The 15,536-nt window shown below is 46.4% G+C and overlaps 1 protein-coding gene across 1 annotated transcript in view; it reads right to left on the reverse strand.

Moving 5' to 3' along the window:
• Window positions 1–15,536, reverse strand: part of CACNA2D4 (calcium voltage-gated channel auxiliary subunit alpha2delta 4) — a 207,866-nt gene that overhangs the window by 183,876 nt on the left and 8,454 nt on the right. The window contains 1 exon segment of the mRNA XM_083180850.1: window positions 8,007–8,088. Coding sequence (XP_083036976.1) covers window positions 8,007–8,088 — 82 coding nt within the window.

Below are 15,536 nucleotides of genomic sequence, written 5' to 3' on the forward strand. Positions count from 1 at the left end.
TCACACCCAGAGACTCATCATTGCCTTATCCCCATCATATAACTCCTGTACCACTACATGGTATCACATCCAGAGACTCATCATCTCCTGATCCCCATCATATAACTCCTCTACCGCTACATGGTATCACACCCAGAGACTCATCATCTCCTGATCCCCATCATATAACTCCTCTGCCGCTACATGGTATTACACCAGAGACTCATCATCTCCTGATCCCCATCATATAACTCCTGTACCACTACATGGTATTACACCAGAGACTCATCATCTCCTGATCCCCATCATAAATCCTCTACCGCTACATGGTATCACACCCAGAGACTCATCATCTCCTGATCCCCATCATATACCTCTTCTACCGCTACATGGTATCACACCCAGAGACTCATCATTGCCTTATCCCCATCATATAACTCCTGTACCACTACATGGTATCACATATAGAGACTCATCATCTCCTGATCCCCATCATATAACTCCTCTACCGCTACATGGTATCACACCCAGAGACTCATCATCTCCTGATCCCCATCATATAACTCCTCTGCCGCTACATGGTATTACACCAGAGACTCATCATCTCCTGATCCCCATCATATAACTCCTGTACCACTACGTGGTATTACACCAGAGACTCATCATCTCCTGATCCCCATCATAAATCCTCTACCGCTACATGGTATCACACCCAGAGACTCATCATCTCCTGATCCCCATCATATACTCCTCTACCGCTACATGGTATCACACCCAGAGACTCATTATCTCCTGATCCCCATCATATAACTCCTCTACCGCTACATGGTATCACACCCAGAGACTCATCATCTCCTGATCCCCATCATATACTCCTCTACCGCTACATGGTATCACACCCAGAGACTCATCATCTCCTGATCCCCATCATATACCTCCTCTACCGCTACATGGTATCACACCCAGAGACTCATCATCTCCTGATCCCCATCATATAACTCCTCTGCCGCTACATGGTATCACACCCAGAGACTCATCAGTGCCTTATCCCCATCGTATACTCCTCTACCGCTATATGGTATCACATCCAGAGACTCATCATCTCCTGATCCCCATCATATACCTCTTCTACCGCTACATGGTATCACACCCAGAGACTCATCATTGCCTTATCCCCATCATATAACTCCTGTACCACTACATGGTATCACATCCAGAGACTCATCATCTCCTGATCCCCATCATATAACTCCTCTGCCGCTACATGGTATTACACCAGAGACTCATCATCTCCTGATCCCCATCATATAACTCCTCTGCCGCTACATGGTATTACACCAGAGACTCATCATCTCCTGATCCCCATCATATACTCCTCTACCACTACATGGTATCACACCCAGAGACTCATCATCTTCTGATCCCCATCATATACCTCCTCTGCCGCTACATGGTATTACACCAGAGACTCATCATCTCCTGATCCCCATCATATACTCCTCTACCGCTACATGGTATCACACCCAGAGACTCAGCATCTCCTGATCCCCATCATATACCTCCTCTACCGCTACATGGTATCACACCCAGAGACTCATCATCTACTGATCCCCATCATATACCTCCTCTACCGCTACATGGTATCACACCCAGAGACTCATCATCTCCTGATCCCCATCATATACCTCCTCTACCGCTACATGGTATCACACCCAGAGACTCATCATCTCCTGATCCCCATCATATACCTCCTCTACCGCTACATGGTATCACACCCAGAGACTCATCATCTCCTGATCCACATCATATACCTCCTCTACCGCTACATGGTATCACACCCAGAGACTCATCATCTCCTGATCCACATCATATTCCTCCTCTACCGCTACATGGTATCACACCCAGAGACTCATCATCTCCTGATCCCCATCATAAATCCTCTACCGCTACATGGTATCACACCCAGAGACTCATCATCTCCTGATGCCCATCATAACTCCTCTGCCGCTACATGGTATCACACCCAGAGACTCATCAGTGCCTTATCCCCATCATATACTCCTCTACCGCTACATGTTATCACACCAGAGACTCATCATCTCCTGATCCCCATCATATAACTCCTCTACCGCTACATGGTATCACATCTAGAGACTCATCATCTCCTGATCCCCATCATATACCTCCTCTACCGCTACATGGTATTACACCAGAGACTCATCATCTCCTGATCCCCATCATATACCTCCACTACCACTACATGGTATTACACCAAGAGACTCATCATCTCCTGATCCCCATCATATAACTCCTCTACCGCTACATGGTATTACACCAGAGACTCATCATCTCCTGATCCCCATCATATAACTCCACTACCGCTACATGGTATTACACCAGAGACTCATCATCTCCTGATCCCCATCATATAACTCCTCTACCGCTACATGGTATCACACCAGAGACTCATCATCTCCTGATCCCCATCATATAACTCCTCTACCACTACATGGTATCACATTCAGAGACTCATCATCTCCTGATCCCCATCATATACCTCCTCTACCGCTACATGGTATCACACCCAGAGACTCATCATCTCCTGATCCCCATCATACCTCCTCTACCGCTACATGGTATCACACCCAGAGACTCATCATCTCCTGATCCCTCATCACAAAACTCCTCTACTAATATTAAATTAAGGCCAGTGTCCAATTAGCCGGAGGAATTTAGCATGGCTAATTACAGCTGATTGTGTTATCCAATTTGCTGCGATGATGGCGCTCGTCAAGCTGTTTTTCCACAAAATACATAGGTCTTATATATTGGGACCTATGTGGGAAAATTGGGCCCAAAAATTTCGCTAAAAATATTTTGAAGACCACCTGGATCGCCCCCATAGTCATTAAACAACGTTAGCAGTTGATACATTATATTTCCATATAACATATAAAGACCATGTAATAAGTCATCAGACAGCCGTTTCTGTACTAGAGGATTATGGGAAACGCTGGGCACAGTCACCGCCTGTCAGATTATGGGTTTCCCGAGTGTCCTATTAATCCCCATGTAATAGGGACATGAGCACAAGAACAGAGCAGTCTTTGTGCAGACAGATCTGATACAGATAATATTCATGTAAATAGGACATATGCCTGCCATCGTTCTAGTCACCACGCTGCTGAGACTCCTCCCTCTGATTTGCATAAAGTGCCTCTAGCAGTATGGCTGCTGCCCACCTTTATACAATAAGACGCAGTTCACCAGGATGTCCCACACCTACATCTGCGCAACTGGACCGGTTTATATGGGTAAGCGCACAGGCATGCGGCATGTGGTAAGCACACAGACATGCGGCATGCGGTAAGCTAACAGGCATGCGGTAAGGGCACAGACATGCAGCATACAGTAAGCTAACAGGCATGCGGTAAGGGCACAGACATGCAGCATACAGTAAGCGTACAGGCATGCGGTAAGCGCACAGACATGCAGCATGCAATAAGAGCGCAGACATACGGCATGCGGTAAGCGCACAGACATGCAGCATGCGGTAAGCGCACAGACATGCAGCATGCAGTAAGTGCACAGACATGCGGCATGCGTTAAGCGCACAGACATGCGGCATGAGGTAAGTGCACAGACATGCAGCAAGCGCACAGACATGCGGCATGCGGTAAGCGCACAGACATGCAGCATGCGGTAAGCGCACAGACATGCAGCATGCAGTAAGTGCACAGACATGCGGCATGCGTTAAGCGCACAGACATGCAGTAAGTGCACAGACATGCAGCAAGCGCACAGACATGCGGCATGCTGCAAGTGCACAGATATGCAGCATGCAGTAAGCGCACAGACATGCAGCATGCAGTAAGCGCACAGACATGCGGCATGCGGTAAGCGCACAGACATGCAGCATGCAGTAAGCGCACAGACATGCAGCATGCAGTAAGCGCACAGACATGCAGCATGCAGTAAGCGCACAGACATGCAGCATGCGGTAAGCGCACAGACATGCAGCATGCGGTAAGCGCACAGACTTTAGTGTTGGGCAGAAATGAAGCAAAGCGGAGGATTTTTGGAGAAAAAACGTATGTATTAATGACATGTCGGGGTCCTAAAGGGTTAATAAGTCTGAGGGGGGGGGGGGGGGACGACCAGAAATATTCCAGATTGTGTTCCCAAACACAATCCTCCGTGCACCCCAACAGTCCAGGTTTTAGGGATTTCAATTAGCATCCCAGCCTGTTTGATGACACCATCTGCACACAAGCAAGGATATCCCTAATACCTGGAGGAGCGAGTGCGGGGAACCTCTGTACTAGATCGGAGCACAGATGGACATAGACGGCATTCTGGCGGCAGTTGCCCTGTAATGTCCCTGGTAATATTACCCTCTCGCCCAGATAGACGCCCCCTGTCCTGGGCACAGGCGGCACATATGACGACGGGTCTCCCATGTGTCAGTAACTCTGCATATTGCAGCACGTGCCGACCAATCTAATCCCGGCCCGGACTATTCCTAATCCTGCCAGGCTGCCTGCCCTCACAGAGGCCGTATGACCCACTTAATGAGATGACACACGATCAGTGGAGCAGGGTGTATATGGAGCACGTCTCAGCGCCCGCCATGTAATGTACGTCTGGGAGACGCTGGGGGTTATTCTGGTTAATGAGATGACACACGATCAGTGGAGCAGGGTGTATATGGAGCACGTCTCAGCGCCCGCCATGTAATGTACGTCTGGGAGACGCTGGGGGTTATTCTGGTTAATGAGATGACACACGATCAGTGGAGCAGGGTGTATATGGAGCACGTCTCAGCGCCCGCCATGTAATGTACGTCTGGGAGACGCTGGGGGTTATTCTGGTTAATGAGATGACACACGATCAGCGGAGCAGGGTGTATATGGAGCACGTCTCAGCGCCCGCCATGTAATGTACGTCTGGGAGACGCTGGGGGTTATTCTGGTTAATGAGATGACACACGATCAGTGGAGCAGGGTGTATATGGAGCACGTCTCAGCGCCCGCCATGTAATGTACGTCTGGGAGACGCTGGGGGTTATTCTGGTTAATGAGATGACACACGATCAGTGGAGCAGGGTGTATATGGAGCACGTCTCAGCGCCCGCCATGTAATGTACGTCTGGGAGACGCTGGGGGTTATTCTGGTTAATGAGATGACACACGATCAGTGGAGCAGGGTGTATATGGAGCACGTCTCAGCGCCCGCCATGTAATGTACGTCTGGGAGACGCTGGGGGTTATTCTGGTTAATGAGATGACACACGATCAGTGGAGCAGGGTATATGGAGCACGTCTCAGCGCCGGCCATGTAATGTACGTCTGGGAGACGCTGGGGGTTATTCTGGTTAATGAGATGACACACGATCAGTGGAGCAGGGTGTATATGGAGCACGTCTCAGCGCCCGCCATGTAATGTACGTCTGGGAGACGCTGGGGGTTATTCTGGTTAATGAGATGACACACGATCAGTGGAGCAGGGTGTATATGGAGCACGTCTCAGCGCCCGCCATGTAATGTACGTCTGGGAGACGCTGGGGGTTATTCTGGTTAATGAGATGACACTCGATCAGTGGAGCAGGGTGTATATGGAGCACGTCTCAGCGCCCGCCATGTAATGTACGTCTGGGAGACGCTGGGGGTTATTCTGGTTAATGAGATGACACACGATCAGTGGAGCAGGGTGTATATGGAGCACGTCTCAGCGCCCGCCATGTAATGTACGTCTGGGAGACGCTGGGGGTTATTCTGGTTAATGAGATGACACACGATCAGTGGAGCAGGGTGTATATGGAGCACGTCTCAACGCCCGCCATGTAATGTACGTCTGGGAGACGCTGGGGGTTATTCTGGTTAATGAGATGACACACGATCAGTGGAGCAGGGTGTATATGGAGCACGTCTCAGCGCCCGCCATGTAATGTACATCTGGGGGGCGCTGGGGGTTATTCTGGTTAATGAGATGACACACGATCAGCGGAGCAGGGTGTATATGGAGCACGTCTCAGCGCCCGCCATGTAATGTACGTCTGGGAGACGCTGGGGGTTATTCTGGTTAATGAGATGACACACGATCAGTGGAGCAGGGTATATGGAGCACGTCTCAGCGCCCGCCATGTAATGTACGTCTGGGAGACGCTGGGGGTTATTCTGGTTAATGAGATGACACACGATCAGTGGAGCAGGGTGTATATGGAGCACGTCTCAGCGCCCGCCATGTAATGTACGTCTGGGAGACGCTGGGGGTTATTCTGGTTAATGAGATGACACACGATCAGTGGAGCAGGGTGTATATGGAGCACGTCTCAGCGCCCGCCATGTAATGTACGTCTGGGAGACGCTGGGGGTTATTCTGGTTAATGAGATGACACACGATTAGTGTAACAGGGTGTATATGGAGCATGTCTCAGCGCCCGCCATGTAATGTACGTCTGGGAGACGCTGGGGGTTATTCTGGTTAATGAGATGACACACGATCAGTGGAGCAGGGTGTATATGGAGCACGTCTCAGCGCCCGCCATGTAATGTACGTCTGGGAGACGCTGGGGGTTATTCTGGTGGATTCGCACCCTTGCGAGTCCACCAAACCCGGCCCGGCGAATGAACGCCCACCCGCCCCCCCTCGCAGAGCAGGTTCGCCCGCACAGGCTGCGAATGGATTTTTTGCCTCGGGTAATCGCCCACATCTTTCGACTTTTAAGTCACTTACATATGCGTGCACGCTGGGTCGGATATGGGCTGGCAGCTGCCAGCCCCCTGCACCCGCGTCACCGCCTCATTACCATGAGAACGCCCATGAAATGCTGGCGTTCCCATATGGTAATGGGGCAGCCCTTCTCTGCCCCCCCTCACGCCGCCATGGGAGCGTGTACCCGGTGGAACGAAAGTTTGCCGTGGGTGCACGCACCCTACACCTGCACCTGCGCAGAGACGCGCCTGCGCAGACGCACAACATCGGTCCTCCGTGGAAATGCATGGAGGACTGAACAAATATGAATAACCCCCACTGATAGGTTACAAGAAACGCTGGGGCTCAGGCAGCTATAATCTGCGGCATAGGGCAGTGTGCAGCTCCTTACACCCTCCCTGTGCAGAAGAGCAACAGACAGGAGACAAGAAAGAGGGAGTAACCGAGCACCAGGGTAACACCATGCTGCGCTGCAGGGGGCAGATGTAACACGTGCTGCGCTGTAACAGGTGCAGTGAGTTAGGTGTGGGAGGGGCGTGTCCTAGCTCAGAGCTACATTGCAGTGTGAGAATAAAGCTGCCCAGCATGTGTGGGCTACATGCAGAAACAGCCAGTAACTGAGCACCTGGGTAATACCATGCTGCGCTGCAGGGGGGCAGATGTGACATGCATAGAGAGTAAGGTGTGGAAGGGATGTGTCCTAGCTCAGAGCTACATTGCAGTGTGAGAATAAAGCTGCACAGAATGTGTTAGCTACATGCAGAAGCAGCCAGTAACTGAGCACCTGGGTAACACCGTGCTGTACTGCAGGGGGCAGATGTAACATGTGCAGAGAGTTAGGTGTGGAAGGGATGTGTCCTAGCTCGGAGCTACATTGCAGTGTGAGAATAAAGCTGCACAGAATGTGTTAGCTACATGCAGAAGCAGCCAGTAACTGGGAACCTGGGTAACACCATGCTGCACTGCAGGGGCAGATGTAACATGCGCAGAGAGTTAGGTGTGGAAGGGATGTGTCCTAGCTCGGAGCTACATTGCAGTGCAAGAATAAGGCTGCCCAGCATGTGTGGGCTACATGCAGAAGCAGCCAGTATTTACCCTGCATACAGACAACATAAATGTGTTCCTCCCCCCGGGCAGCACAACACAGCTTGTACTGCTCCTTTCTGTACTCCAGCCTATGATCATGCCCAATACATCTACTCCATTCCACTACATGACCATGCAAGTCACACTGACATCTGGCGGGTGCAGTACAGAAAGGGGAGCGCTACACAGAGTCACTGGGGTGCACTACAGACAGAGGGTCCCCCTACCTTCTGTAAGAGGAGGGAGCCGGAGTACTTAGTGACGATCCCGTACATCTCGCTGCCAAATGTATCAGCCCAGAGCTTCACCCTAAGAAGGCAAAAGAGGGAACTGTTACTGTTTCTGGGATGTGACTGTATCACGTATCGGAACAAGATGAATTCAATCTAACATGAGCCCAATGCAGCATCCTTCTAGCCAATCACAGCCCTTCTAGCCAATCACAGCACCCTTCTAGCCAAGCACAGCACCCTTCTAGCCAAGCACAGCACCCTTCTAGCCAATCACAGCACCCTTCTAGCCAATCACAGCGCCCTTCTAGCCAATCACAGCACCCTTCTAACCAATCACAGCCCTTCTAGCCAATCACAGCACCCTTCTAGCCAATCACAGCGCCCTTCTAGCCAATCACAGCACCCTTCTAACCAATCACAGCCCTTCTAGCCAATCACAGCGCCCTTCTAGCCAATCACAGCGCCCTTCTAGCCAATCACAGCCCCCTTCTAGCCAATCACAGCGCCCTTCTAGCCAATCACAGCCCCCTTCTAGCCAATCACAGCGCCCTTCTAGCCAATCACAGCCCCCTTCTAGCCAATCAAGCCAATCACAGCGCCCTTCTAGCCAATCACAGCCCCCTTCTAGCCAATCAAGCCAATCACAGCGCCCTTCTAGCCAATCACAGCTCCCTTCTAGCCAATCACAGCACGCTTCTAGCCAATCACAGCCCTTCTAGCCAATCACAGCACCCTTCAAGCCAATCACAGCACCCTTCTAGCCAATCACAGCATGCTTCGAGCCAATCACAGCGCCCTTCGAGCCAATCACAGTGCCCTTCTAGCCAATCACAGCGCCCTTCTAGCCAATCACAGCGCCCTTCTAGCCAATCACAGCACGCTTCTAGCCAATCACAGCGCCCTTCTAGCCAATCACAGCGCCCTTCTAGCCAATCACAGCCCTTCTAGCCAATCACAGCACGCTTCTAGCCAATCACAGCGCCCTTCTAGCCAATCACAGTGCCCTTCTAGCCAATCACAGCACCCATCTAGCCAATCACAGCACACTTCTAGCCAATCACAGCGCCCTTCTAGCCAATCACAGCGCCCTTCTAGCCAATCACAGCACCCTTCTAGCCAATCACAGCACACTTCTAGCCAATCACAGTGCCCTTCTAGCCAATCACAGCGCCCTTCTAGCCAATCACAGCGCCCTTCTAGCCAATCACAGCCCCCTTCTAGCCAATCACAGCAGGAAATCCGGAGCAATAATGTCATTGACTCTGCCTGTGAGGAACCGAGGACCAACCAATCTAATATACTGGGATTCACAATAATAACATTCAAATGTCGACAGTGATGTCGATACCAGAAGGTCGCTAATGATAACAACATTGTTAAAATAACAACATGGAACAGGTCAACATCTGCTGTGCCGGCAAAGCAGAATGAAGGTGAGGGTCCCATTGGTTTATTGACATTCTGAGCATGAAAACATTTCATCTGTGTCAACATGCTGGCTGATGACATTACATAATACCTGGACTGAGTAACCAAATACATGCGTGGGAAGAAGCTGGGGGGTGCGGACACCATCCCGGGGGCAGAGGACACCCTCCCTGGTGCAGAGGACACCCCTGGATAGTCATTGTGTCCCATCTAACTTTTACATGAGACAGTGAGCAGCCCGGTGGCTCGATAACATTGTTCATGGTGAATGAAATCACTGAGCCCCACGCGGCGCAAAGCTGCGCACCCGGGAGCAGACATAATGCCGCAAAGAACATTGTCCCCCAGGAGTGACCCAACCAGAGATGAAGAGTCTAATGCAGGCCAGCTGTGGTGAAACTACAAGTCCCATCATGCCTTGTCTCAGTTATGCTATTAGGGAATACTAAAACTATGGCAAGGCATGCTGGGATGTGTAGTTTCACCACAGCTGGAGGGCCATAGATTGGACATGCCTGGTCTAATGGTTCTCGAAAGCAAATGTCCCTCTATTGGGAAACACTCTGGTTCCAAGGTCCCAGGCAAAGGCTGCAGAGTGCATACTGCTATGGGGCCCCCAGGATCGGGGTCATCCTTCCCTGTTGAAGCTCCATGTATACATACAGTATGAGTGTTTCATATTGGTCAGCCCAAAACGTTACTATGGAGACCGCAAGGTACATGACCTATTCCTACTTTGTTTAGGTGCAACATTTGGCGTGGAACCTGAAATACCAGTTTACCTGTATAGTGCCATCCCCTGGTACCCCGAACACCTCAATGCAACATTGTACCATGCCAAATAAAACTGTATCTAGGGGGCCACTGATGACATCACAAGGCAGACTAATGTGGCAATACCGTATAACGTGAAAGCTGCCACTATGATATACAGCACATATACAGTATAACGTGGAGGCTGCCACTATGATATACAGCACATATACAGTATAACGTGGAGGCTGCCACTATGATATACAGCACATATACATTATATTGTGGAGGCTGCCACTATGATATACAGCACATATACAGTATAACGTGGATGCTGCCACTATGAAATACAGCACATATACCGTATAACGTGAAAGCTGCCACTATGATATACAGCACATATACCGTATAACGTGAAAGCTGCCACTATGATATACAGCACATGTACAGTATAATGTGGAAGCTGCCACTATGATATACAGCACATATACAGTATAACGTGGAGGCTGCCACTATGATATACAGCACATATACCGTATAACGTGAAAGCTGCCACTATGATATACAGCACATATACAGTATAATGTGGAAGCTGCCACTATGATATACAGCACATATACAGTATAACGTGGAGGCTGACACTATGATATACAGCACATATACCGTATAACGTGAAAGCTGCCACTATGATATACAGCACATATACAGTATAACGTGGAGGCTGCCACTATGATATACAGCACATATACCGTATAACGTGAAAGCTGCCACTATGATATACAGCACATGTACAGTATAACGTGGAAGCTGCCACTATGATATACAGCACATGTACAGTATAATGTGGAAGCTGCCACTATGATATACAGCACATGTACAGTATAATGTGGAGGCTCCCACTATGATATACAGCACATATACAGTATAACGTGGAAATTGCCACTATGATATACAGCACATGTACAGTATAACGTGGAAGCTGCCACTATGATATACAGCACATATACAGTATAACGTGGAAGCTGCCACTATGATATACAGCACATTTACCGTATAACGTGAAAGCTGCCACTATGATATACAGCACATGTACAGTATAACGTGGAGGCTCCCACTATGATATACAGCACATATACAGTATAAAATTGAAGCTGCAACTATGATACACAGCACATATACAGTATAACGTGGAAGCTGTCACTATGAATACAGCACATATACAGTATAACGTGGAGGCTCCCACTATGATATACAGCACATATACAGTATAAAATTGAAGCTGCAACTATGATACACAGCACATATACAGTATAACGTGGAAGCTGTCACTATGAATACAGCACATATACAGTATAATGTGGAAGCTGTCACTATGAATACAGCACATATACCATATAACGTGGAAGCTGTCACTATGATACAAAGTATATATAGGGTATAAAGTGGAAGCTGCCACTATGATACACAGCACATACACAGTATAGCGTGGAAGCTGTCACACAGCACATATACTGTATAACGTGGAATCTGAAACTACGAATACAGCACATATACAGTATAACATGGAAGCTGTCACTATGTATACAGCACATACTGTATACAGTATAACGTGGAAGCTGCCACTATGATATACATCACATATACTCTAAACTGTGGAAGCTGCCACTATGAGACACAGCATATATACAGTATAACGTGGAAGCTGTCACTATGAATACAGCACATATACATTATGACGTGGAAGCTGTCACTATGATATACAGCACCAATACCGTGTAACGTGGAAGCTGTCACACAGCACATATACAGTATAACGTGGAAGCTGCCACTGTGATATACAGCAAATATACAGTACAATGTGGAAGCTGTCACTATAAATACAGCACATATAAAGTATAACGTGGAAGCTGTCACTATGAATACAGCACATATACAGTATAACGTGGAAGCTGTCACTATGATACAAAGAACATATAGGGTATAAAGTGGAAGCTGCCACTATGATACACAGCACATATACAGTATAACGTGGAAGCCGTCACACAGCACATACAGTATACTGTATAATGAGGAAGCTGTTACTATGAATACAACACATATACAGTATAACGTGGAAGCTGTCACTATGAATAAAGCACATACTATATACAGTATAACGTGGAAGATGCCACTATGATATACAGCACATATACTCTATAACGTGGAATCTGCCACTATGATACACAGCATATATACAGTATAACGTGGAAGCTGTCACTATGATATACAGCACATATACCGTATGACATAGAAGCTGTCAATATGATATACAGCACATATACCGTATAACGTGGAAGCTGTCACTATTATATACAGCATATATACAGTAAAACATGGAAGCTGCCACTATAAATACAGCACATATACAGTATAACATTTAAGCTGTCATTATGAATACAGCACATATACAGTATAAAGTGGAACCTGTCACTATGAATACAGCATATCTTCAGTATAATGTGGAAGCAGTCACTATGATACACAGCACATATACAGTATAACGTGGAAGCTGCCACTGTGATACACAGCACATACACTGTATAACATGGAAGCTGTCACTATGAATACAGCACATATACAGTATAACGTGGAAGCAGTCACTATGATACACAGCACATATACAGTATAACGTGGAAGCTGCCACTGTGATACACAGCACATATACAGTATAACATGGAAGCTGTCACTATGAATACAGCACATATACAGTATAACGTGGAAGCTGTAATTATGAATAAAGCACATATACAGTACAATGTGGAAGCGGTCACTATGATATATAGCACATATACAGTATAAAGTGGAGCCTGTCACTATAAATACAGCACATACAGTATATTGTGAAAGCTGCAACTATGATATACAGCACATATACCGTATAACATGGAAGAAGTCACTATGAATAAAGCACAAATAATGTATAATGTGGAAGCTGCCACTATGATATACAGCACATATGCTCTATAACGTGGAAGCTGCCACTATGATACACAGCATATATACAGTATAACGTGGAAGCTGTCACTATGAATACAGCACATATACCATATAACGTGGAAGCTGTCACTATGATATACAGATATAAAAAGTATACCGTGGAAGCTGTCACTATGAATACAGAACATATACAGTATAACGTGGAAGCTGTCACTATGATATACAGCACATATGCTCTATAACGTGGAAGCTGCCACTATGATACACAGCATATATACAGTATAACATGGAAGCTGCCACTATGATATACAGCACATATACAGTATAACGTGGAAGCAGTCACTATGATATACAGATATAAAAAGTATAACGTGGAAGCTGTCACTATGAATACAGCACATATACCGTATAACGTGGACACTGCCACTGTGATATACAGCAAATATACAGTATACTGTGGAAGCTGTCACTATAAATACAGCACATATACAGTATAACGTGGAAGCTGTCACTATAAATACAGCACATATACAGTATAAAGTGGAACCTGTCACTATGAATACAGCACATATAAAGTATAACGTGGAAGCTGTCACTATGATACAAAGTACATATAGGGTATAAAGTGGAAGCTTCCACTATGATACACAGCACATATATACAGTATAACATGGAAGCTGTCACACAGCACATACAGTATACTGTATAATGTGGAAGCTGTCACTATGAATACAACACACATACAGTCTAACGTGGAAGCTGTCACTATGAATACAGCACATACTGTATACAGTATAACGTGGAAGCTGCCACTATGATATACAGCACATATACTCTATAACGTGGAAGCTGCCACTATGATACACAGCATATATACAGTATAACGTGGAAGCTGTCACTATGATATACAGCACATATACCGTATGACATAGAAGCTGTCAATATGATATACAGCACATATACCGTATAACGTGGAAGCTGTCACTATTATATACAGCATATATACAGTAAAACATGGAAGCTGCCACTATAAATACAGCACATATACAGTATAACATTTAAGCTGTCATTATGAATACAGCACATATACAGTATAAAGTGGAACCTGTCACTATGAATACAGCATATCTTCAGTATAATGTGGAAGCAGTCACTATGATACACAGCACATATACAGTATAACGTGGAAGCTGCCACTGTGATACACAGCACATACACTGTATAACATGGAAGCTGTCACTATGAATACAGCACATATACAGTATAACGTGGAAGCAGTCACTATGATACACAGCACATATACAGTATAACGTGGAAGCTGCCACTGTGATACACAGCACATATACAGTATAACATGGAAGCTGTCACTATGAATACAGCACATATACAGTATAACGTGGAAGCTGTAATTATGAATAAAGCACATATACAGTACAATGTGGAAGCGGTCACTATGATATATAGCACATATACAGTATAAAGTGGAGCCTGTCACTATAAATACAGCACATACAGTATATTGTGAAAGCTGCAACTATGATATACAGCACATATACCGTATAACATGGAAGAAGTCACTATGAATAAAGCACAAATAATGTATAATGTGGAAGCTGCCACTATGATATACAGCACATATGCTCTATAACGTGGAAGCTGCCACTATGATACACAGCATATATACAGTATAACGTGGAAGCTGTCACTATGAATACAGCACATATACCATATAACGTGGAAGCTGTCACTATGATATACAGATATAAAAAGTATACCGTGGAAGCTGTCACTATGAATACAGAACATATACAGTATAACGTGGAAGCTGTCACTATGATATACAGCACATATGCTCTATAACGTGGAAGCTGCCACTATGATACACAGCATATATACAGTATAACATGGAAGCTGCCACTATGATATACAGCACATATACAGTATAACGTGGAAGCAGTCACTATGATATACAGATATAAAAAGTATAACGTGGAAGCTGTCACTATGAATACAGCACATATACCGTATAACGTGGACACTGCCACTGTGATATACAGCAAATATACAGTATACTGTGGAAGCTGTCACTATAAATACAGCACATATACAGTATAACGTGGAAGCTGTCACTATAAATACAGCACATATACAGTATAAAGTGGAACCTGTCACTATGAATACAGCACATATAAAGTATAACGTGGAAGCTGTCACTATGATACAAAGTACATATAGGGTATAAAGTGGAAGCTTCCACTATGATACACAGCACATATATACAGTATAACATGGAAGCTGTCACACAGCACATACAGTATACTGTATAATGTGGAAGCTGTCACTATGAATACAACACACATACAGTCT

Source organism: Crinia signifera, chromosome 4, assembly GCF_055691185.1.
Source record: "Crinia signifera chromosome 4, ASM5569118v1, whole genome shotgun sequence".
Lineage (NCBI taxonomy): Eukaryota > Metazoa > Chordata > Amphibia > Anura > Myobatrachidae > Crinia > Crinia signifera.